The sequence below is a fragment of the Periplaneta americana genome, chromosome 3, assembly GCF_040183065.1.
Source record: "Periplaneta americana isolate PAMFEO1 chromosome 3, P.americana_PAMFEO1_priV1, whole genome shotgun sequence".
Lineage (NCBI taxonomy): Eukaryota > Metazoa > Arthropoda > Insecta > Blattodea > Blattidae > Periplaneta > Periplaneta americana.
Genome location: NC_091119.1, coordinates 119,033,913 through 119,056,765, shown reverse-complemented (window position 1 = coordinate 119,056,765; position 22,853 = coordinate 119,033,913). Strand labels below are relative to the sequence as shown.

Genomic DNA, 22,853 nt, shown 5'->3' with positions numbered 1-22,853 from the left:
GTCCTTATATACTCGGTCAGTCAAGGCATACTTTTATAAATAAAAACAATTAACAATAGGTATCTCAGTCATAATATATTAGATGAAGCTGTGAAGTAATTAATTAAAATACGATCATTTTGGTCCAGGATGATGAGCACGGGCAGACCGTGGTTCCCCAGCCGACTACCTGTACAGCAGTAAGCCCATCAAGCCTACCCATGAACGATTTTGTAATCTTCCTTTTTGATGTGGTTTACCACAGGCTTTTCCATTCCGATAAACTATGTTGTTTCATATCACGTAATATTTCGGTTTTTGGAATCTTCTTGTAACAGATTTCCATCTTGAGATACTTGCTTTTCTATTTGGTCCGCAAGTTCATTGCCGTATTCTCTTACATGTGCTTTAATCGAGCTGAATTCTATGGTCTAGTTGTCTGTTTTCAGCTTTCTGAGTTTCGTCCTAATTCTTCTGTTAATGCCTTGTGGTTGTGGTTGTTGCCATTTTTAAGAGAGTCCAATGTTATTTGACTATCCGTATATATTGCAATGGTCTTGTCTTTATCTTTTTCACTAAGTTCTCTTAACTAAAATGGTCAGCTTGGTTATCAGAACATCTTGCATCCAGTTTGAATTTAAGTTTACGTGTAAGTGTTCCATTGGTAAATATTGCAATTCCCGAACCTATTCCTCTTTCACTTTTGCTTCCGTCAGTAAGTACTTCAAACTTGTGAGTCTTATTTTTATTCACTCTTTTAAATCACACAATGTCTGCAGGGTGTGACCATTTGTTACATTGAACATCATGGTCATTATTTTCTTCTTTTATTGCATTATATATCTTTATGATCTCTTGTAATTTCGGTGTAATTGGAGTTAATCCTGTCCGAAAACAGGTCTGAAGCTCAAAAGTGATACCAAGAAGGCACCACTTACGAGACAACTAGGCCAGGAAATAATGGTGTAGGGTGGCCAGTTCCTTTCTCCCTAAATTGCATACATTGCCGATTGGCTACACATTACATAAAATTTAAATTAGGAACATAAAGTATTAAAGTACATTTTCATTTTATAGATATTAGTAATAACACTTTTGATTGTATATATAACACCTCATCCACACCCACAAACTCTAAAATCCTGGCACCGTCTTTGATGTCAGTGTTGACTAAAAATTCTTTACAAGATACGTTTAAAAATTCAGTCAGTATATGGATGAAATAACCCATTTTTTTCTCATTGTGACTTTGATGTTTACTTCAGCAATCTGCAGAGAACAGTGGTTCCAGCACAAGCAGTAGTGGCAGCAGCAGTAATTATGGCACCATTGGGCGTGGTGGAATGGCAAGCATGTCAAGTATGATGGATGAAATGGCCAAGACTTTGGCAAGGCGCAGAAAAGCTGTTGAAAAGAAGGAACATCCTGACGCAGAACAGGTACAGTTTTAAATACTTTATACAGGTACATATATATTTTTTCTATTCATATACTCAGGATTCGTTACGATATGGGCTATGATCCAAATGAATCGTTAAGAGTTATACAAACAGCTGTAAATAATATCAGTAATTGGGCATCCAAATGGAATCTATCTATCTCACAATTAAAAACTGAATATACTGTCTTCACAAGAAGATATAGCTTAAAAAACTATAAACCTCACATTTTTTTTTAATAATCCAGAAATTCAGTACAATCCAACTCCTAAGATCCTAGAATTAATTTTTGATTAAAAACTTTTATGGAAAAAACATTTAAATGTTGCTTCACAGTGTCTATCACGATTAAATCTCTTGAAGATCATAGCTAATAAGGAATGGGAATCAGATATCATGACAATGCATCTGTTTTGTAATGCTTATATACGATCAAAATTGACCTATGGATGTGAAATATGTAGAGGAGCATCAGCAACTCATCTACAAAAAATGTCTGTTCTTCAAAACTCAGCCTTAAGATTATGCCTAGGAGTACCAAAAACCACACCAACTGTTGCCCTAGAAATTGAATGTAATATTCAACAAATCAGTCACTATATATTACAAAAGGATCTAAAAATACATTTAAAATTGCAAGCCTCAGTCAGATCTCAGATGTTCTTCAAACTGTCAGATAATATCGTGTGTAATTTCTATAAAATAAACAAAGAAGAAATACCAATCTATATCACACACACACACTCATTACTTAAACTCCAGTTGTGAACGAAATTCTTCCATGGAAATGGGTGATTCCAGAACATAGCATACAAATTCCAGGAAATCATTCCAAAAATGATCCTCCAGACATTCTTAAGTTAGATGCCATGTAACTACTCTGCAGCACTTATAAGGATCACCTTCAAATTTATACTGATGAATCTCTGAATCCTAATAATGGGACATCAGGAGTAGGGTATTATATTCCAAAATACCAAGAAAGTTACTTCATACCATGTTCATCCTATTCCAGTCTTGACACTGAATTGCTAGCTATTGATGCTACTCTTCAATGTGTTACTCAAATTTCTGAAAAGTCTATTTGCGTTCTTACCAACTCCAAGGGGACTATATTTAATTATATTAAATATGTACCAAACCTATACACACATAGAATTATTCTAATTCAGAAACTATTAAGAAAACTAAAAAAACTCCAAAAGGAAATAACATTTCAATGGATACCTAGTCATTGTGGTATACCTGGAAACGAGAAAGTCGATAATATTGCAAAACAGGCAACATATTTGCAACCAAGACCTCGTCAAGTGATATCTCTATCCAGTGCCTTTGCTTCAGTAAGGTCTCATTTTATAAACCTATGGATCAACAATTGGTTCTCTTTTGACAAAGGAAAAATTTTACAGTCCGTACAAAAGAAAGCAAATGACCTGGAAATGTATAAAAACTTCCTCAGAAATGTTCAAATATTTTTAAAAAGAGCCAGAACAGATCACATTGTCACACAACTGTACCTACACAGATTTCACCTTTCTGATAATCCTACTCGTCTGTGGTGTAATAATCATGATGACGATCTGGAACATATTCATCTTTACTGTCCATCCATAAACCACAAACAAAGTAAATTAAAATCATCAGTACCAGTTGCAGAAGACACAGCCCTGCAGTATATATTGACTACACCCCAACTCTGGCTATTAGCACAGGCATCTATAATGAACACCAATCAAAATACCCCTCATTTCTCATGAGAAACAAAAACTGAATAGACTACAGTGGATTATAGTGGACTTTATGTTGTCAAGAAACAGCTGGATACAGTAAGATTGATTGATTGATTGATTGATTGATTGATTGATTGATTGATTGATTGATTGATTGATTGATTGATTGATTGATACTCGGGATTCGTCCCTTGAAAGGACTCACTGAATACCTTCTAACCTATACATTTATGTGTCCATGTCCATGCTTGTCTTTACTGTTTCGTATAGTATGCAGTAAGTGTTACCTATTTTGCGACTGCCATGTAAAGCTGACAATATTATTGTTACTTTTAAAAACCAGATGTTTAATTTGATTTGTATACTATCCTGACAGAAATGAATGTATTATAACCTATTTTAGAATTGAAGACCGTTCATTAAGTAGTCATCTTCATTATAAGTAGAACTACAAGTAGAATTGATGAATAAGAATACAAGGGAAGTGGGAAGAAGAATAAAAATTATAAGTAATGAAGTGAAGGGGACTATGAAAATCGTATGGAGAGAGGAAGAAAGGGATAACCTTGTGAATTTACTAGAGGACAAAACGAGTTCTTTACTGCAGCTAGGAAAAAGTGAAGCATTAGATAACAACATTGACATAGCATTTAATTTACTTTACCATAGTATTCAAAGGGCGAATAGAAACATGATGCACAGATCATAGGGGAAGAGAATGGAAGATGAGTCGAGTTGGTATGATACAGAATGCAGAGAGAACAAGAAGCAATATGAGAGAGCTTAAAGGTCATGGAGAAAGAGGAACAGCATGGAGGATAAAGCAGCATTTTTAATCTAAAAAAATACCTATATGAAGAATTACTTTCAGTGAGAAGGACGACCTTCGACAATAGAAACTGAACAAACTAAATGATTTAATTAGTGGGGCATTTCATGGTAAATTAAATCTATTATGTGAAAAATAAATATCTCACCTCGTATATTTTTCTTTATACTGTAACAAAAGAATGCGTAACAGTTTATCCCTGTTGTTGTTTAAGAAGTGAATTTACATTGTTACGATCTTCAGACTGATTTATAGTTCAGTGTTGTAGAAAATCCGTTAGGGATGTGACAAAGAAAATATATGAGAAAAAAAGAAACTTATTGAAGAAAACATCACCACCATCTGTTGGACGTCTTCATTGAGTAATAATACATTTAAGTTAGCAACCACGATCGATGTGTTTGAAATATCTGCTTCCTGTGGCACTGTTTACTAATATGATGTCACATCCCAAACATTTTAATCTTTCAAGTGAATCTACTTGTATTTGTACAGATAGGAAGTTGATGATTTATTTTCTCTGACTACATTTTATGGTAAGTATTTATATAAGAAGAACTGGAATGTATACAGATATTATTCTTTTGCACAATTTTTAATACACTTGTTAGAGATGTACAGTTTTGTTAGGGATGTGACAAGAATTTATTATTACATTTAATATGTATGCTTATCGCTAATATGGCATGCATAGTTTAAATTTCAGACATTTTAGTGTGAGTCATAATGCCTTCAACATCAGGAAAAGAAAGATGGCAAAAATGGAGAAAGAAGATTGAACAAAATCCCGATTAAAATGCAGTGTTCTTGAAGAAGGTGAAAATTCAAAAAGGAAAGTAAGAATCAAGAAAGCTGTAACTCAAAATACTCAGGACGAGAAAACTGTACGGAAAGAGTTTGCAGGAAGGAATAGAAAGCAAAGGAAAAGGCTTCATGTGGTTTAGTGTGTTACAAGGAAAACACGATGTAACAGATGCTCTTACATTTGGTGAATTTTTTTAAAGTTGTCAAAAGTCAATTTTAGCAAGAGAAACAGTGACTCGGTTAAGAGAGAAGTTTTATATAATATTCTTCTTAAATTTGGTATTCTGAAGAAACTAGTTTGATTAATTAAAATGTGTCTCAATGAAACATACAGCAGAGTCTGTATAGGTCAGTTTCTGTCGGATGCTTTTCCAATTCACTGCGGTCTAAAGCAAGGAGATACACTGTCACTTTGGAATGGAATGAAATTTATGGAGAGAGACACTATGGCCCAGCATTGCTACCTGTTAAGGTCTAATGTGCTAACCCTCTACTGACGCATTCCCAAACCCACACCAGCTGACCAGACTAAGGTTCTCTGTGTACCCAGGTTTCGAGCAGGCAACCCCACTTGTCCCTAGGCCAGCACCCTCTGTGCATCACTAGCCAGTGATAGTGGAATGCTACGGAATGATAACGAAATGGAGCAATAGTGACGGAATAATATAAATGCCTAATATGGGGAAAAAACGGGAGAACCTCAAGAAAATCCCCAACTGCGACCTTGTCCGCCACAAGTGTCACTATGGATTTTTCAAATGAAAAATCCCAGACCTGATTGGGACTCGAACCCGGGCTGCCTGCATGACAGGCTGAAGGTCTGACCACCAGGGCTGCCGAGAAAGGGGGGCAAAGGGGGCAAGTGCATACGGGCCCGTGAGCAGTAAGGGCCCATCAGATTAAGTGAGTCTGATTACTTTTTATTATCACAAATAAATTATTATTCACAGATACATACCGGTATTATAACATTTTGTAAGAACATTTGTTACATGAATCTGACATATTAACGAACAATAGTAGAATTAATACAAATTACCACTTCATTATGTAAATGTTTAACTTTTATATAATAGAATATCAGTTTCCCACGTTAACAGCCATCGACATGACACTTGAGGGCTCCAGGATTTGTCTGAAATATGTTCCCGTCACTTGTACCGAACGCGTTCAATTGGCATGTCCTCTTAACTACCAGCCCCTGCCTGCCCACCACAATATGTTAATGGACTTTCCCAAATCCAAGCTGGAGGATTATGTTTCCTTTTCAGTAGGGCCTACATAGTATGTTTCATGACGAAACTTTCGTCTTTTCGTTGTCGTTTTTCTAGTAAATTCTGTTCATTAGTGTTACCAGTGGACAATGGATAAGTAGAAGCATAAGTTGAGAGCTGAGAAACGCAAGGAGAGACAGAAAAATTGGAAGATATTAAGAAAGGGAATAGAACTTTGTTTGAAGTTGGTGTGAAATTGAACGTAGCAAAAAAAAAATTAAAAGTAGCAGACAAATTGTGTCATTGAATGTGTTGTTCGAAAACAAGAGCCTTTCCAAAAACAGTATTACAGTATTTTCAGAACTCAAGAATGGAGAATGTATTCCCAGTGACTGACTAGTGTGGAGGGAAACAAATCAGAGAAAATAGTACAGTGAACTGATTTATTTCACTCCACACTAGCCTGTCTCTGGGAACACATTCTCCATTCTTGAGTTTTGAAAATAATACTGGAAAGGCTCTTGTTCCGTCACTTAGAAGATTATTAGGCAGGTTGGGGGTACTTTTTCGAACAACACATTCAGTGACACAATTTGTCTGCCACTTTTTAGTTTTCAAAGACCGCATGTTACTTGCCATGACTCAGAGTTAGGAACTGGTGTGGGTAAATTTGTTTCACTTGCACATATTAACACATCATTTTTACTATTGTTTGCTTGTTCTGCTTCAATACTACTGTTAGCAGAATTTTTTCTAGACAGCCACAAACATCAGTATTCACTTCTAAGTATGAACTGTCTTCATTTTTGACAACCTGAACAGACGGGCTTGAAATTGGTGTATTTTCTGCACCTTCACTAGCAACGCCCTATTTCACACCAACTTCAAACAAAATGAAGGAAAAAAAAAACTAAGAATGAAAGGCTTTTGACCTCCCAATGAGAATGGTCACGAAACTTTCTGGGGTGGACAAGCATTAGTCGGAAGTAATTAGTGCAAAGTGTGGTATCTCGCAATTACCCATAACTCCTGTACTATGGCTTGTAAAAGTGGAGCACACACCTGTAATGTTTGCAGCTATAAAGTGTTGAACACAAATTACCTGTGAAATAAGAGATATGTATATGATTGGAGAGATTATGTACAACATCATAAAGTTGCAACTTCATATACATCATTCCATATCATGGTAATTTTTTGTGAAAAGGCAGTGTTGCAAGCAAAGTTGAATACCACATCACAAATAGATAATGATGGCACTGGGATAATAGTCAGGAGTGCTGCATGCTTCAAAAACGAGCAAAATTTATGTTCACTGCATTGTGGAACATAAGAGGTATGTCCTATGACACCTATCCAGGTACCTTCTATATATAGCGGAGCATAGGTTGGTACTGTGGTGCATTCAACTGATTGTGTTATAAGAGATTGCAACTTGAAAAGGGAATTTTCTGTCTTGCAGTTTGGCAGGATTCTTCTCATGATAATGTTTGTACTCTTCTATGCGCAGTAATAATAATAATAATAATAATAATAATAATAATAATAATAATAATAATAATAATAATAATAATCTAACAAATATGTTTTTAGATCAAGGGACACTCTTTTTGTTCATAATAATAATAATAATAATAATAATAATAATAATAATAATAATAATAAATGGCGCTACAGCCTGCCCCTTTAAGGGCTCAGATGATCAGCTGGCTGCTGGCCTCAAGTTCACATGCCAAAGCAGAGGTGGATGATTATCCAATGAGAATGTAGGTATTGTGTGGTTAGCACAGCTGTTATAGCTTGTTTTGTTTATAGTTATCCTTATTACGTTGAAACTTGATACATATTCGTCAACACATTAAGTCACCAGTCATTTGGAACTTGTATATAAGAAATTCTGGTTTTATTAATAATTAACTTCACATTTCTTATAATTATAGTGCTTATTTAGCATTTGTAAAAATATGAAACGGTTGTGAGCTTCCCCACAAAAGAGTTTTGGAATGCGTAACAAAATGCAGTGGTGTGAAAAGTTTTATACCATCCCTTCTATTCTTATTTTTATATATCAGTATTTTCCAATGCCTTGAAACTAATATAGACCACATTTCTGTAATAATTTACTGCAAAGAGTTATAAGCAGTTCATCCTTTGCTTATAAAATGAGTGGAATCATAGTTCATTCACATGCAGATTTTGTGTGATTTGTGGGAACAGATTTCTCTTAATGTTCTTGTTCAACTCTTGCTCCTTTATCAGTTGTCAGCTTTCTAGTTTAAAGGCACGTTATTTGAATATCTGTTTGCTATAATACGAAACTGTTTCTTAAAAAAAGTGTTAATGGCATCATTAACCTATTTACTTCATAATCTTCTGTATATGTTTACAGGAGGGAGACACAGGGCAGGATAAGAAACCCTGGGGGGAGAAGAACAGCACGAATGGTGGAAAGTTCGGAGGTGGTAGTACTAGTGGTGGGGGTGGCAATGGGTCTGGCTCTGAATCACCCAAACCATCTCGAAAGCGATTTGGTTCAGCTAGTGAGGAACAGCTGCCAAAGTTGAATGGTCTCCCAGATGGAGCCACCTGTGTCACAGACTTGGAATCGCTCAAACAAGAGATCCTTAAAGAAATGAGAAAGGAGATGGCCAAGTTGAAACAGGACATCATTGATGGTGAGTTTATGTTTGAAAAGAACAATACACACATGCACACAAAACTGACCATTACCTCTTGACAGCACCTTACCTGAACTGTGGGTTGGGCAGCGAGAAATTGTCGAATTATTTCATTTCAATTCTACTAATTAATAGTATGTGTGTATATATGTATATACAGTAGGGTGTATCGAAAAAATTAAATTTCGAATTTAAAAAAACATGGAGAGCAGAAAAGTTGTCATTATATCTAACAATTATGCACAAAAAAATTAGAGCTCTAGATTAAATTTTCACCAAGGCGCAAAGCCTTCCAAGTTTTATAGAACTCACCAAAAACTTGAAAAAATTACATTCTGTAATTTAAGAATGTTCAGATGTTATAAATGTTTGTATAGATGACTGGCAACACAATATACTTCAAATTAGGGTGCGTATTGTATAGAGGGAGGGAGCAGATGATGATAAGGGATGGTTATTGCTTCTGGTTTCTGTCACAGATTCCCTGTTTTCTATTCATCAGTTTCTCTTGGGCCTTTGCTTGTAGTGCATTGTATGCGTGTTTTGAGTGTTGCGTAGTGCTTTTAGTCGCAAAATCTACACCCGTAAAAATAAGAAAGAAGACATCTATCAGGGCAGAGAATATTTTTGGTACCCCAAAAGAATTGGATAACAGAACACTCCCGACCTAGCAAGATGTATTGAGGTATTATTTCTTCTCTGGCGTAGAATTAAAAGGTGAAGGAAGTAAAGAATCTGCAGTGCATGTAATGCAGAAAAAGTTATAAATAAAGTAGTGAGTACATGGAAACACGGTTTGATCCCTGTCGTGTCCATGAGAACAATAACAGATATGATATTAAATTATCATAATGAAGTTAAGAATTTATTAAAAGCAGAAAATCTAATGAATCTGAACTGGACTGTATGAGATGTAACAGCCAAAGACTATTTGATATTGCAACATGCAAATGCATTGACTTTGCGAACTGCAAATGTAAAAAGTCGCGAAAAATACCATAAAAAGAAAGAAATTTCCTGGTCGATCAACAGACATGTAGAAAAATGGTGATTGGAAGGCTGGACAATGTAGTAACAAAAAAAAACTACAAAAACAAGAGGAAAGAAGATCCATGAAACATAAATGAAAAGAAGATCTGACATCTATTTCTCCAGAGTGAGCCATACAACAGAGCAGCTCATCGGAAGAAAATAATTATTTGGATTCGGATTTCACTTTTAAATATTCTCTGGAACTCATGTTTTAGAAGAACGAAGAGTTTTAGCAAGGAGAAATAATTGAAAAACTGTTCGCAAGTTTCTAGTGCCATTCAATTTCATGAGTAAGGAGTATATGGACTTGATTGACTGGAACAAGTGCAGTGTCACGGAGCCACCAGTGGTAGCTCATATAAAAACTGAGAATCTTCTGAAAGTACTGAGTGACGTAAATTTACAACAAATTGATGTTCCTTGTTTCTCTTGCCACACACAGACTGTTGAAAGACAAGTAGAAGTGGTTAGTGATGCTGCTTCTTCTGTATGTGGCTATGATGCAAGAGATGCATACATTCATTCCAAGCTTCGTGCAAAAAAAGAATTACGTAGGTATGAAAAGAAAAGTAAATATTTTTCATCTAGACTGGAGTAATACTGATAACAAAGCAAGACAATGAATGGGTGGGTGGGCGGGAGGAACTCGATAGCAGCCACTTTCCTATGATGAGTTCTGGGTTGTTACAGCCTGAAAATATTGTTACAAGTTCTGTTCTGTTATCTGGCTACTTACGTAATATTAAAATGTTTAAAGTACAGAAAATGTAAGAAATATAATGACTATTACAGTCTGTAGCAAGCAAAGAGCTGCGAAATTCCTTAAATATATATTTAGATAAAATTCTCAAACCTAAAAGCTAATGCGCCCCGGCTAGAAATCTTTGTATGAGATCCAAATTTGGTACCGACAATAATTAACCTATAAGACTCCCACTTTTTTTAATTTCTTAAAAAAAATTTAACCACCGATTTCGATACACCCTAATATGCAGAGGATTCACGAAAATCGTACCATACTCTAGAATCTGATTTCTGGCATCATCATGATGAATAAAGTTCACATAAACATGTCATATTTTTTAAATTGAGTTACACCCTCCTCAGTGTTAAACATAAACGTGGAAATTATGAAAGTTTAAGCATTTAAATTATTTACGACAATATTATTTGTTGTATTATAAATTCGTGAAAGAGGTACTGTGTGTATTATAAATTCGTTAAAGAACATTCACATTATTAGTCACCTGAAAAATCTGCATTACGGCTGGTATTCAAAGACCCCACCGAATCCAGCAATACATGAAGTCTTTCAAGAGTGAACTGCACTGCCTTATTCCCTTACGTCCCTAAATTGTAACAATAAAAACTATTGAATTTGTTTCATTTATACTGTCTCTTGTTTCTTTCAGTGCATCAAACTTACAGACGAAAAACTTTGAGAAAGTTTTATTTTCATCTGCTCCAATTCTACTCATTAAAAAAATATAATTCTCTGAACACCTACCATGATTTTTGAGACACAGTGTATTTTCGCGTTCTTCATTCTTGGCAACCATATGCTCAAATGCTATCACAACTCCGAGCGCTGAACCAGTATTCCTTAGTGACTGAAATGTACGAAAAAAAAAACACCACATGACTGCGTTCTATTATCTGAAAATCTCCTTCGATATTCGTCCATAACATTTCTGTTACAGAATCCATAGCTACACATAAGTCATATCTGCATACTCGATATTGGAAAACTGAAATGGCATTTTTGCTAACACACGCACTGAATGAGAGATAGTGACTCATTAGGCTACTACGATGATCTTTCTTTATATTAGCAGTGTTGCGTTATCTCTAACACTAATGTCATAATAATTTGTGTCGCTGCTATCTCTGTGTGTGTGTGTGTGTGTGCGTGCGTGCGTGCGTGCGTGCGTGCGTGCGTGCGTCAGTCACTAAATGTTTATAGAATCAATTATTGCGTTTTAGTGATGAATTTTATGGAACACAAATTACGAATTATATGAATATTATGACACTTGCTGCTGGACATAATTGCACATGGCAAGAGATTTGTGTACAAATGTGCATACTGTACTTTCAAAATTGAGTACTGTAATCAACAGATGAAATACAATTTTAATGCATTTTGATGCTTTTTCTCCCTTTGATTTACAATTTGCGAGAATGTTCATATTAAAGCAGCAGTTCTCTTAATGTCTGCAGGGAAGCCAGCAATATAATACCATACACTCTGTGTGGTTCAATAGGCCGGGTGCATATACCATTAATATCCATGGTCCCAGAAACAGCGGCCGGCCATGCCCTGCATGGTTTCCAGCAAGCTCATAACCGTTTCTCCTGTGCAGTTGACCTCCAGTAGCCATATGGCATTCAGTGTGGTTAGAAATCGTGTTATGAAACTCTCAATTTTTCAAGTGTACAACATTAGTGTAAAAAGTTTAGTGATTATTGTGTATTGAAGCCAAGAAATGGTTTAGTGCCAATAAATTTCTTTTAAATAAAGGTAAAACTGCATCTCTGTTATTTAGTAGTACAGTCATGGAAAATAATAACTTCAAACTTCTTGGTATTACTGTGGACAGCACACTTCCTGGGCAGACTATGTTGATTTTACTTGTAAAAAATTGTCAAGAGTAATATTTCTTCTGCGAAATTTGAAAATGTATGTTCCGAAGAATTACATTAGAGTTGTCTATTTTCCTTATTTTCATAGTATACTTTCTTACAGAGTACTTTTATGGGGTCATAGTACTCATATTAATAAGGTTCTTATGTTACAAAAAAAACTATTAGAATTCACCAATGAAAGCACACTACAGACCGTTATTTGTGAATGAAAAAATGACTGTAACATCACTGTATATTTATCAAGCCCTAAATTTTGTCAAAGATAATTCACAAATGTTGACATATAGGAATGATGTTCACCTATACAACACCAGAAACCGTGATCTTTTTGATATACCTAAGTGTAGGCTAACCAAAACAATGAATAATTATTTTATTATCTCTTTAAAAATTGCAAACAAATTTCCGACACATGTTTTCAATCTGGAAAGAAAGTCTTTTAACATATTTGTCTCTGGTTGGTTAATCAACAGACCCTTTTATGATATTAATGAGTTTTTTAATATTAATATTGTTGAATGTTTCTGACACAATTTTATTGTTTTTCATGTCTGTGTTGTTTATTTTATATTTATTACTTGACTTTGTCAATTGCACAAATTTGTGTTCACTGACTGTACGATACTCAGTATGCTCAGGTAATGCTGTGTGCATATGTACAATACGTACATAAAAGGTAGAAGGTCGTGTGCGAAAAAAGACGAAAATTTCGAATAAATTTTCCAAACAGACCTGTGCCTTCTGCCAAAACAATGAGATGACTCGCTAAAAGATTTAAAGAAACAGGCTCAGTGAAGAATCGAAAATCAAACAGAAAACGTAGTGTTCTTATAGAAGAAAAATTAGATGAGATTGGTGAAAGATTAGAACATACCCCTCAGAAATCTCTAAAGTGTGTAGCACAGGAAACTGGAATATCTCAGTCCTCTGCAAGAAATGCAACAAAATTATTGAAACTGGGCACCACAAGGCCCAGATGTAACACCCTGTGATTTTTATTTATGGGGAACACTGAAAGGCAGTGTTTATAGGAAAAATCTTCATTCTATTGATGAACTAAAATACTATATACGAGAAGAAATCTAAGCTATCAATGATGTGGAACTTCAGAGTGTTGTTCATTTGTTCATCAGAAGATGTCAGTTGTGTGTGACAAACTGAAGCTCTGGCCCTTCAAATTGATAGTCTAAATCCAACAGTGATACAGATATGAGGCATATATTCAATAAAGAAAAATTATAATTAATAATTCAACACATAAATTGCATTAAATTTATTTCACTCTCAATCTTATACACACAATTTTTATAAAAAGAATCACTTTCTTAAAAATCCAAATCTTGCAGTAACACTCAACTGAGATGATAAACATTTCATGCACTTACAGGTATGTTATGAATCCTGTATCAATTTCAAATATAAAATGTAGAGATTAATTAATTATAATATTTTATTGAATGTTGTGTTCTACTTGTCAGAAAAAGTAGCATAAGCTAATAAAAATTCATTGTAAAGAAGTTTGGTTAGTGATTTTTTTTTAAACATTCTAGGTTTTTTTTTTTTATTTTTTAAAGTGAACGAAGGTGCCAGCTGAAAGAGTTGGGATCTGTTATTTCGGATATCTTCATAGAGAATAATGTTTGGGACTTGACCTTTGAAACTGGTTTTGAGAAGAAACAAGGATTAGTTATGAGGAGAGGTAGCGTTAAAGGGTAATATGTTGTTGTTGGTTAGTCAACTACATATTACACTAGTCAGGCCTCAGATGCATACAAACAATTGTTCTTCCTCTGACACATATCATCAAGTGAAATGTACTGCCCGATAAAATATGTACATATCAGCCAGAACCTCAATCAGAGAAAAAGGGTAATATGAAAGCTACTTTTTTCTTCTGCCTGTACTATAACACATCTGGCTTCTTAAGTCAGTCCATGCAGGCAGGCCCATAAGTATGCATGGACCCATGTTCAAGTTAGCAAATTTGTGGGAGCAACAAAATTTTTAGAAAAAAAAAAAATTGAGCTAAAAATAAATGTTCGATACTTTACTACTTAGCAGATGCCTGATTTAGATAGTGGCATATGTTAAGATGTTGTTACACACCAATTTTTTTTATACAGTTTGACTGCTAAATACCTAATATTTGCATAAGTAAGTTGATGTGAGGCGCAAAATTTTATATCTCTTACATGGCCATGTCCAACATTGGGCTGCAATGTCTGGCCCATGTTGTCACACTATCTTTTACAGTGTATTTGGAAATCCTGGTATATTGGCATATGCTGGGCTACAGTCTTTGTCTTCAGATTCTGCAGAGTTCTTTATATCTGTAGTATGGTCACTTTTTTCTACACAATGTTCAATGTCATTTGGTTCTTCTTCATTTTCCTGTATCTCCACAGTTCTTTCTTCTTATGATTCACATTCTTCTTCATGACCAAAATGGTGTCTGCTTGCCTTCGAAGCTCCTTATTGGGTTGCTCCTCCTCTTCAATGTCTGCAAGAACCTTAAAAGTTCGATTTTCTTCTTTTGTGTCAGTAATGGTAAAAAAATGACAATAAACGCTTGTTGGTAAACATGTTTTCACGATAATGTGTGTGTGTGATCAAAAACAGCACAGAAGAAATCAACTGTTCCTTGCACATTCTCTAAGGCCACTGTCAAAACAGCTGAGTGGCCAGTGCATCCCCCACATGCCCAGAAAGAATATATATGGTTGGGGGAGGAGTTAAAGCAACATAGACATGTTTGATGGCAAATAAGCAAGTTAGCTCTGAAATCCCTGAAATTTGTGTTCTCGTGGGTTAAAGGATGTGTGTTCAAGACATTTTATAAATGTAAAGCCATTATTTATTGTCAGGTAGTAATGTATATTAATTTTGTGCTCAAATATTGCATTTTATGATAAACACTGAGTAAAATTATGATTGCCTTCTGAACCATTTTTATATCTTCATTATTGGATACACTTGATTAATCACTGATTAACATTGTAACTTCTTTACTGTGTTAATATTATAAAAATTACTAGGCTTCATACAATGATAGATACCACATCGAAACTAGTCAGCCAGGTAATTTTTATAATAGTAACACAATAAAGAAGTTGTAACATTTTTATATTTGCAATACATTATATTTTAGCTCATAAATACTGCGTAATGTTAAATCTCAGGCATTCTAATAATTAAAAATAATTTTCAGAACTAAAAGGAATCATGTCATTTTTATAAAAAAGAAATATTTATTAATATTTAAGAAATTTCCAAGTATTTCTCCATTGCCGAAAATGTGTTTCAGTAAAATCTCCATTAACCAAACCTCTGTCAACCGAAAATCAGTTTTAACCAAAACATGCAAGTCATGTAAATGAATTTTTATAAAGTTATACCATGCACTATATTTATGAAATACAAAATTTACATATGATGTATGATACACTCATTATACTTATTTTTAATTTCAACACTTCAAGGGTAAAGTAGAAGCAATTCTGAAGATATGTAATTCTCAGTAAGCAATTGAAGGAATGCATGCAAGGGATAACACATTCTGTTGTTTACACAAGCTGGCTAAACCCACCTCTGGTAGTAAGCAGGTGTGACACTGTTGCCAGAAAAAGATGCGAACAAAAGACTCAAAAGAAAATTTCTGACTTTTTCTTTAAAAATAATAATGAAGAATCACTATTTACATTTGGTATTACTGTACCTACTGTATGCATTGTATCAATATTCTTTTTTATTTCTTATCCTGCTTTCATGTACACAACTTATGAGTCAATTTCCAGTCTTCTAACTCTAAAAAAAGGTATACATTTATTATCTGAAATTTGCTTATACGAAATGGGGTCAGCCCCCTTTATTTCAGTCGATAGAGGTTTTACTGTATCTGTTAGTGATCTGTGACTTTGAGTGTATGTCTGGTGTGTGTAGAAAACTCTCTTGAACATAGGCCACCAGTGTTTTTTCCTTCTCTTGAAAAGTTGTAAAAACTGATATAGTGCCTTTTAGCCCCACCGATTCAACTATACATATATTGACGCCATCTTTGTATTTAATGTTTGCCTCCGATGTTACAGTGACAAATTAATGTACATATCTAACTTTTAATGGTTTAACTGAACTCAGAGAATATTAAATTCATACCGCAGTATTTCACAGTATTTATATTTAGACTTCCTATAATAGATAGGGTATTGAAGTTAAAATTAATTTAAAAGGACTAAAAACAGATTACAATGGACATATCTGAATAATAATTAGTACCTGGCATTGTGATTCTCCATAAGTTGCCATCTGTATGGGTCAAAATATTGTTAATATTATAAACAATGTACCTGCCATTTTATAATTTATCATGACATCATTATTTTACTTTCCTTGAAGACGAGGTCTATAATTATATTGATTGTCAGTGCTCTTTGTTCCCTTCCTCTCAGAATCATGTTTGATTTTTCTGAGAGATGATTTAGTCTTCTATATAAAAAGAGTACACTTAAAGCTGCTATGATAAGAGTATTCTACTTAATGTTTAAAAATGTATTTTTATTCATATGCTTTAATTGTAAATGAATAATTTCACTCTACAGTGTGGAAATATTGGCACTTAAATTATTACTTTCCAAAGAAATTTATTAAAGTCCATATGTTTCTTCAGGGTTTGTGTCTGCAAAACTTGATTCATTGGTTATATCAGACAATAATCAAACATGAAATTTAAATTTTCTTAAGATTGGAAATTGCAATGTATATTTTGTATGTTTATGTCACAGCTGTCAGAATGGAGTTTGCCAGGAGATAATCCTCAGTGTGCTGAGTTCCTATGATGGAAATGTTCACTCTCAGTCAATCGGCATGGATTTACTGAATGGACTGCTTCAGCTGTTGTACTGCTGCAGGAAGAACCAGCCTGGTTTAGTTCCCATTGCATGCAACATATTTGGTTTTTGTTGTATTACTGTAATACATTCTGTGAAATATTTGGTTATGCTCAGCTGTTTGATAACGAGCATGTGAAAGACAAATCCTAATTTAGTGTTCATGTTAGCAAAATGAAGACATAGATAAGATTTTAAAAGATAGCTAAAAATGCTGGGAAGCCAGCAGAATATTTGTGTTTACTTTATGATTAGGACTAACATTGTTGTATATCCATTGTGTAATTAATTTGAAATTTAGTGAGAATTGGCTGAACAAAATTTGTGATCTCTTCACAAGGTCTAACAGTAATAGTTACAACACTACTGCTTTTAGAAGCTTTAATTACAGTTTGGCTTGGTTGTGATGGGACACGAAAACATCAATTTGATACTAGGTTCTAATTGTTACAGGGAATAACTTGAACAAAAATACATTTGTTACTGACGGGCATTTAAGTACATTTGGATGTGCAGAGCACATAACATTTCACTACTACTAAATAGTGTAGGCTTTGTGGTTCAGAGAGATATGACTGGAGCAAATCAACCTGGGAGGAAGTACCATAGATCCTGCTCTTGACAAGTAACAATTGTAACTTTGTATATGCACAAATACTTACTTTATTATTGGGTTTCCAGTGCTGTAGACACATCATGTTGTGTCATATGAGCCATTCAGAGCAAAGGGAACCCCTTTCATCAAATATACAGTTGTACAACAGGATGAATTATTATTTAACTTGCAATCAGGAGTCAAAAACAACAAATCATATTGTAAAGCATACGTTTAATTTAATTTTTTATTGCATGAATGGATTTAATATAATTTCAGACTATATGTAAATATTAAATCTTTTTACTGTATTTATTACTGTAAACAGAATGCACATTTTTATATTTATTTCGTTGTGCACAAAGCCTGGGTGTGTATTTCTTTATTCAAGCGACGAAGTTGGTGAAATTTTGGCCAACAAAGGGACTATTATGTTGAGTTTTTCTACAGGCTTGGGGTTGTACATAGCGCTGCTTGTTCAGAGAGCTTCAGCTATATATTATACTACTTGTAACTGCAAGACAATGAACTAGAAGCTAGCTGTAGGGTAACATTTGTCTTGAATGTAGTGCTGTTCACCCTAAAGTTGTGTGGGCGGGGGGTGCCAGCTGTGTCCATACAGGTTCTAAGCAGTTGGTCATGGACACTATTATTGTGATATAATTTTTAGTCGGATTGATTTTATTATTATGTTATATGTTATACAGTTGGCATCCCTCCTGTAATTATTAAAGTGTGACCCTTCCCCTAACCAAGAACATCGAACCCTAACACCCACATCCCAATAACATGTATTTTAATGTGAATATATACTCTTTTCCCAAAGGGAAATTTCTAAATTTTCTCAACAAACCTGTTTTAATTTTTAAGATCAACTGGGCCTATTCTCTCAATCTCGAAGGTTGCCACAACATTTGTTGCCTGTCTGGCACGTAGTCATTAGGTCTGTTAAGATATAATCTTTCAAAGACTGCCGCAACATTTATTATTTATGAATGTAAAATAAACGATTTTATAGAAGATGAGAAAGTTGAAATTGTCATCAAATCACATACATTCTTAAGCAATCATTCATTCCTTAATATTTATAGTTGAATATGAGTTAGTTGAATTGCAAGACTTGTGCAGTATTTATTTCCACTTGATTGGCGTTTTTTGCGCTATATTTATATTTTTACTGGCCTTGAAATCTGCTCAAGATCACGTAATTGGAATACTGCTTCTTAAATAATTTGGGCTTCATATCATATGTGTATGATATAGACAAATGTATGTATTGTAAACCCATAGGGACGTAAGTTGATACCAAGTTCAAGGAAGAGAGATTTTAATGTAAAATGATACCATTTTAACCTTTATATAGACATACGAAAGAAGGTTCTGCAAATGATGTGATCTCACAGTCTCAAATATATAACATTATATAATGTGTCATTAAGAATATTATGTACAGGAAAAGTGGTGATTAGATCCTAAAATCTAGGAAGTCAATCCTCATATGTAATAGGTAGTGTGTAGTTTTCCAATATTATATTGAAATTATAAATGCATATTTAATAGTTTTTAATTGAGTATTGTATATGCCATACATTTTGTCTTTTTGCATTGTATTTTGAATAAACTTCTGAAATGCTTTGTTTTCTTTTTAATAACTTTATTACTATTTAAGCATGGTACGAAATAATCCAAACTGCTGTTACCTCTTTAAATTGTGTGCTATAGATAGTAATCAAGATGGGAAATTCTCTACGATATCTGGGTGAAGTTGATGTAGTAGTCTGTGAAAATTTGTATCAACATCCACAGTAACTAAGTTCAGATGATAAACTAAAGTTTTTGTAGGATCTATTAATTTATATATACAGGGTTTTTCAGAAATTAAGTTACAAAAGAGTATGGTAGATAGAGGGTACTAAACAAACATTTATTAGTAAGTAACGTGTGTTCTGTCTCGCACTGGTGTGAAGATGAGGCTAGAGTTGTTTTAGTGTTGGGTATGCAGTCATTCATGCAAGGACTATGACAAAGTGTAATACTGTGCATAAATGATTCAAAATGATTCCCTCTTGTTCCACACAACAATACTAGCATTGCCGAAGCATTGACTGCTGTACTTGTTAAGGATGCCGGATGTAGTACAAATGATGTGACAGGCTGCAACAATCTGTGGAAGAAGACATGACCTGCTGGTGTGACGTACACATGGGCCATTATATGTCCTCAAAAGAAGAAATCAAGTAGATTAAGATACAGTGATCATGCAGGCCATGGGACAGACCACAATAACCCATTCATCTATTACGAAATGTTGCCATCAGATATAGCCTTGCCACGAGACGGACAGTAGTTCCGTCATGCTAGAACCACATCCTGGTGCATACTGCAAGTGGTAACTATTCCAATAAAACGGACAGGGTATTTTCCAAAAAGTCTCTAACATCTGCCTGTTAAGCGATTTGAGAAAATAGATGGACCAAGTAATATCACAGTCTAATATATACAGTTACGAAGCTTAATACTTACCAAATATGCAAACATAGACAGTTGAAATATGCATCCATAGATAGTTGCTCACCACCAGGATCGCTACTATCACCTCATCACAGACTCTTTCCCTAGTAGACCATAAAATGTATTATACTTTCGATATCGTGTTCTTTTGAAAAAAATTAACACCTTCCTTCCACTATTGAATATTGAAATACATAAGGTTTATATATTATTTTCATAAAATATATATTATATTCTATAAACTCACCTTCCTGGATCTTTCGGAAGAAGCATAACTCTAACCTATTTTTCTTACAATTTATAGTACTACAAACGTCTCCTTGTCCCATATTATTATTCAAATTGTATTTTAGCCATTTACATTTATTTCAACCGATAACGAACATTTCACAGTTTACATAGCTTTTCACAAAAATGCGAAATACGGCACAGTCAATGCTTTTTCGATGTTTGTTCGGGTTTTCTATTTCATTGTATGGAGCTCAGTGAAAGATTATATTATAACTTCATTGCTTATCATTGCTAAGCTTTATTTAGTGTAATGTATCCATAAGTTCCGTTTACTTCTTGTTGCATAATATGTTGCAGAAATAATTACAAAACTGTGTTATTTTAATGTGAAGAGAATTTTACTGTTAACATAATCTGTTCACATCAACATTTCAAGTTTAGAATGGAAGCTATTTTGAGGTTTAATAAAAAAAATATACATATTGTGATTTCAATTTAGCACATCTACCTTCCTCAATTTTAGACAAAACATTTACCATACCACTCCTATGAAATTAGTGTACGTACAATTGTGTTACTTCGTCTTTTAAGTAGTAGATAAATACAATAATTCAATACTCAATTGTAGTATTAAAATACAGACAAATTGAATGTCTGGGGTATCATATTATATGACATTATGCTTGATTATAATGTATGATTGCGAATTTAGGAATGTAAGTTAAATATAGTAAACCTAACCAATAATTTTCCTATAAATGGCAAGGCATTGGAGATCACTAAATTTAGACAGAAAGGGGCAACTGGTACAGTAAACATAACCCATAATTTCAACATATCTAAATATCCGTGCGGTGCAATTGAAAATTATTGAATCGTGCATAAATGAATGTACAAGACTTTCGCAATATTTAATCGAAATAAAGGCAAGTATTACACATACGAACAACGTAATTTTCACACTATAAATAATATTACATCTTAACTCGCAAGTGAATTATGTCTGAAGTGTCTCATAATCATTGTTTTAAATTTTATTAATGGAATTACACTACATTTTAGAGAAACATATGTTACTGTTTATGCATTCCAACTAATTTATATGGTTGAAACGCTGCCCTTCGTGATCGGGTTAAGCGAGTTACATGGTTTGCCTTATGGCCTGTATTAGATCACGATGGCTGTGGCACAGTCTATTGTTCCTAGTAATCACAGCGCTCCAAGCAGCTAGCAACTATCGCGAGATTTGCAAAAAATCATCCCAAGCTTCGTGACTGTATATAGTAGACTGTGGTAATATCTCGTTTATGATGCCACACCACACATAGACACTAAATCGCACCTGATGAGAGAGGACTGAAATGAAATGTGGATTTACTTTGGCCAAAATATGCTAATTTTGTGTGTGTGTGTGTGTGTGTGTGTGTGCGTGTGTGCGTCATACCCTGTGAAAGTTGATTTGTCAGTGAACACCACACAACTTTCGAATTGGGGTATCACTGCACTTTGGTGTAAAAACCACTCAAAACTGGCATCTTCGTGGATAATTATTCTAGCTAAGGAGCAGAAAATGTTGTGGAGAAAGGGATGAAACTGTTGTCCTTGAAGAATCTGCAACACAAGCTGTGACTCAGTGGAACATGACATGCAATTGCATATGTACTGTGAACACTTCATCTCCCACTACATTAAGAATAACTTCCTCTATGAGTACATGAGGTGTCGCAGAGTAAGGTTGGCCTGCATGATTGCCGCCAGATCTTACTGCACTTGACTTCTTTTGTTGAGGACATGTAAATGACCTTCATGTACGCCACATCAGTAGGCCATGTCGATCTTCCATGGATTGTCGCAGTATGAAATACCTGGCCCTTGAATGAATGATTGCCTACTCAATACTAAAACAGCTGTAGCTGCTTACCGGTGCGAGACAGGACACACATTACTTACTAATAAATGTTTGTTTTAGTATTTTCTCTCTCTCTCTCTCTCTCTCTCTCTCTCTCTCTCTCTATACCACATTCTCTTGTAAATAAGTTCTAAACCACTCTGTTTTTAAATTAACGTGTGCAGTGTATTACACCGAAATATGAATGATTTACATAAATGAATCACTTCAGATTGTCGTTAACGAAGTTGGAACAATTAACCGATTACTTACTACACATTTTATTCTACTAGACAGGTTTCCCCCACCCCCCAGCTCCTGTGCGAAGTAATACATTTGTAAACATATAACATATTGTTTAGTTTTTGCGTAGAATTGTCAGTTTGCATTCTGT

At 34.4% G+C, this 22,853-nt stretch overlaps 1 protein-coding gene across 10 annotated transcripts in view; it reads left to right on the top strand.

Annotated features, from left to right (window-relative positions):
• ena (ENAH actin regulator enabled) overlaps positions 1–19,464 on the top strand; it is a 182,063-nt gene extending 162,599 nt beyond the window's left edge. For all 10 annotated transcript variants that reach the window (XM_069821430.1, XM_069821424.1, XM_069821425.1 and 7 more), the window contains 3 exons: positions 1,245–1,418; positions 8,385–8,670; positions 17,130–19,464. In XM_069821430.1, coding sequence (XP_069677531.1) covers positions 1,245–1,418; positions 8,385–8,670; positions 17,130–17,158 — 489 coding nt within the window. In that variant the 3' untranslated portion in view covers positions 17,159–19,464. The remainder of the gene's footprint in view (positions 1–1,244; positions 1,419–8,384; positions 8,671–17,129) is intronic.
• The last annotated feature ends 3,389 nt before the right edge of the window (positions 19,465–22,853 follow it).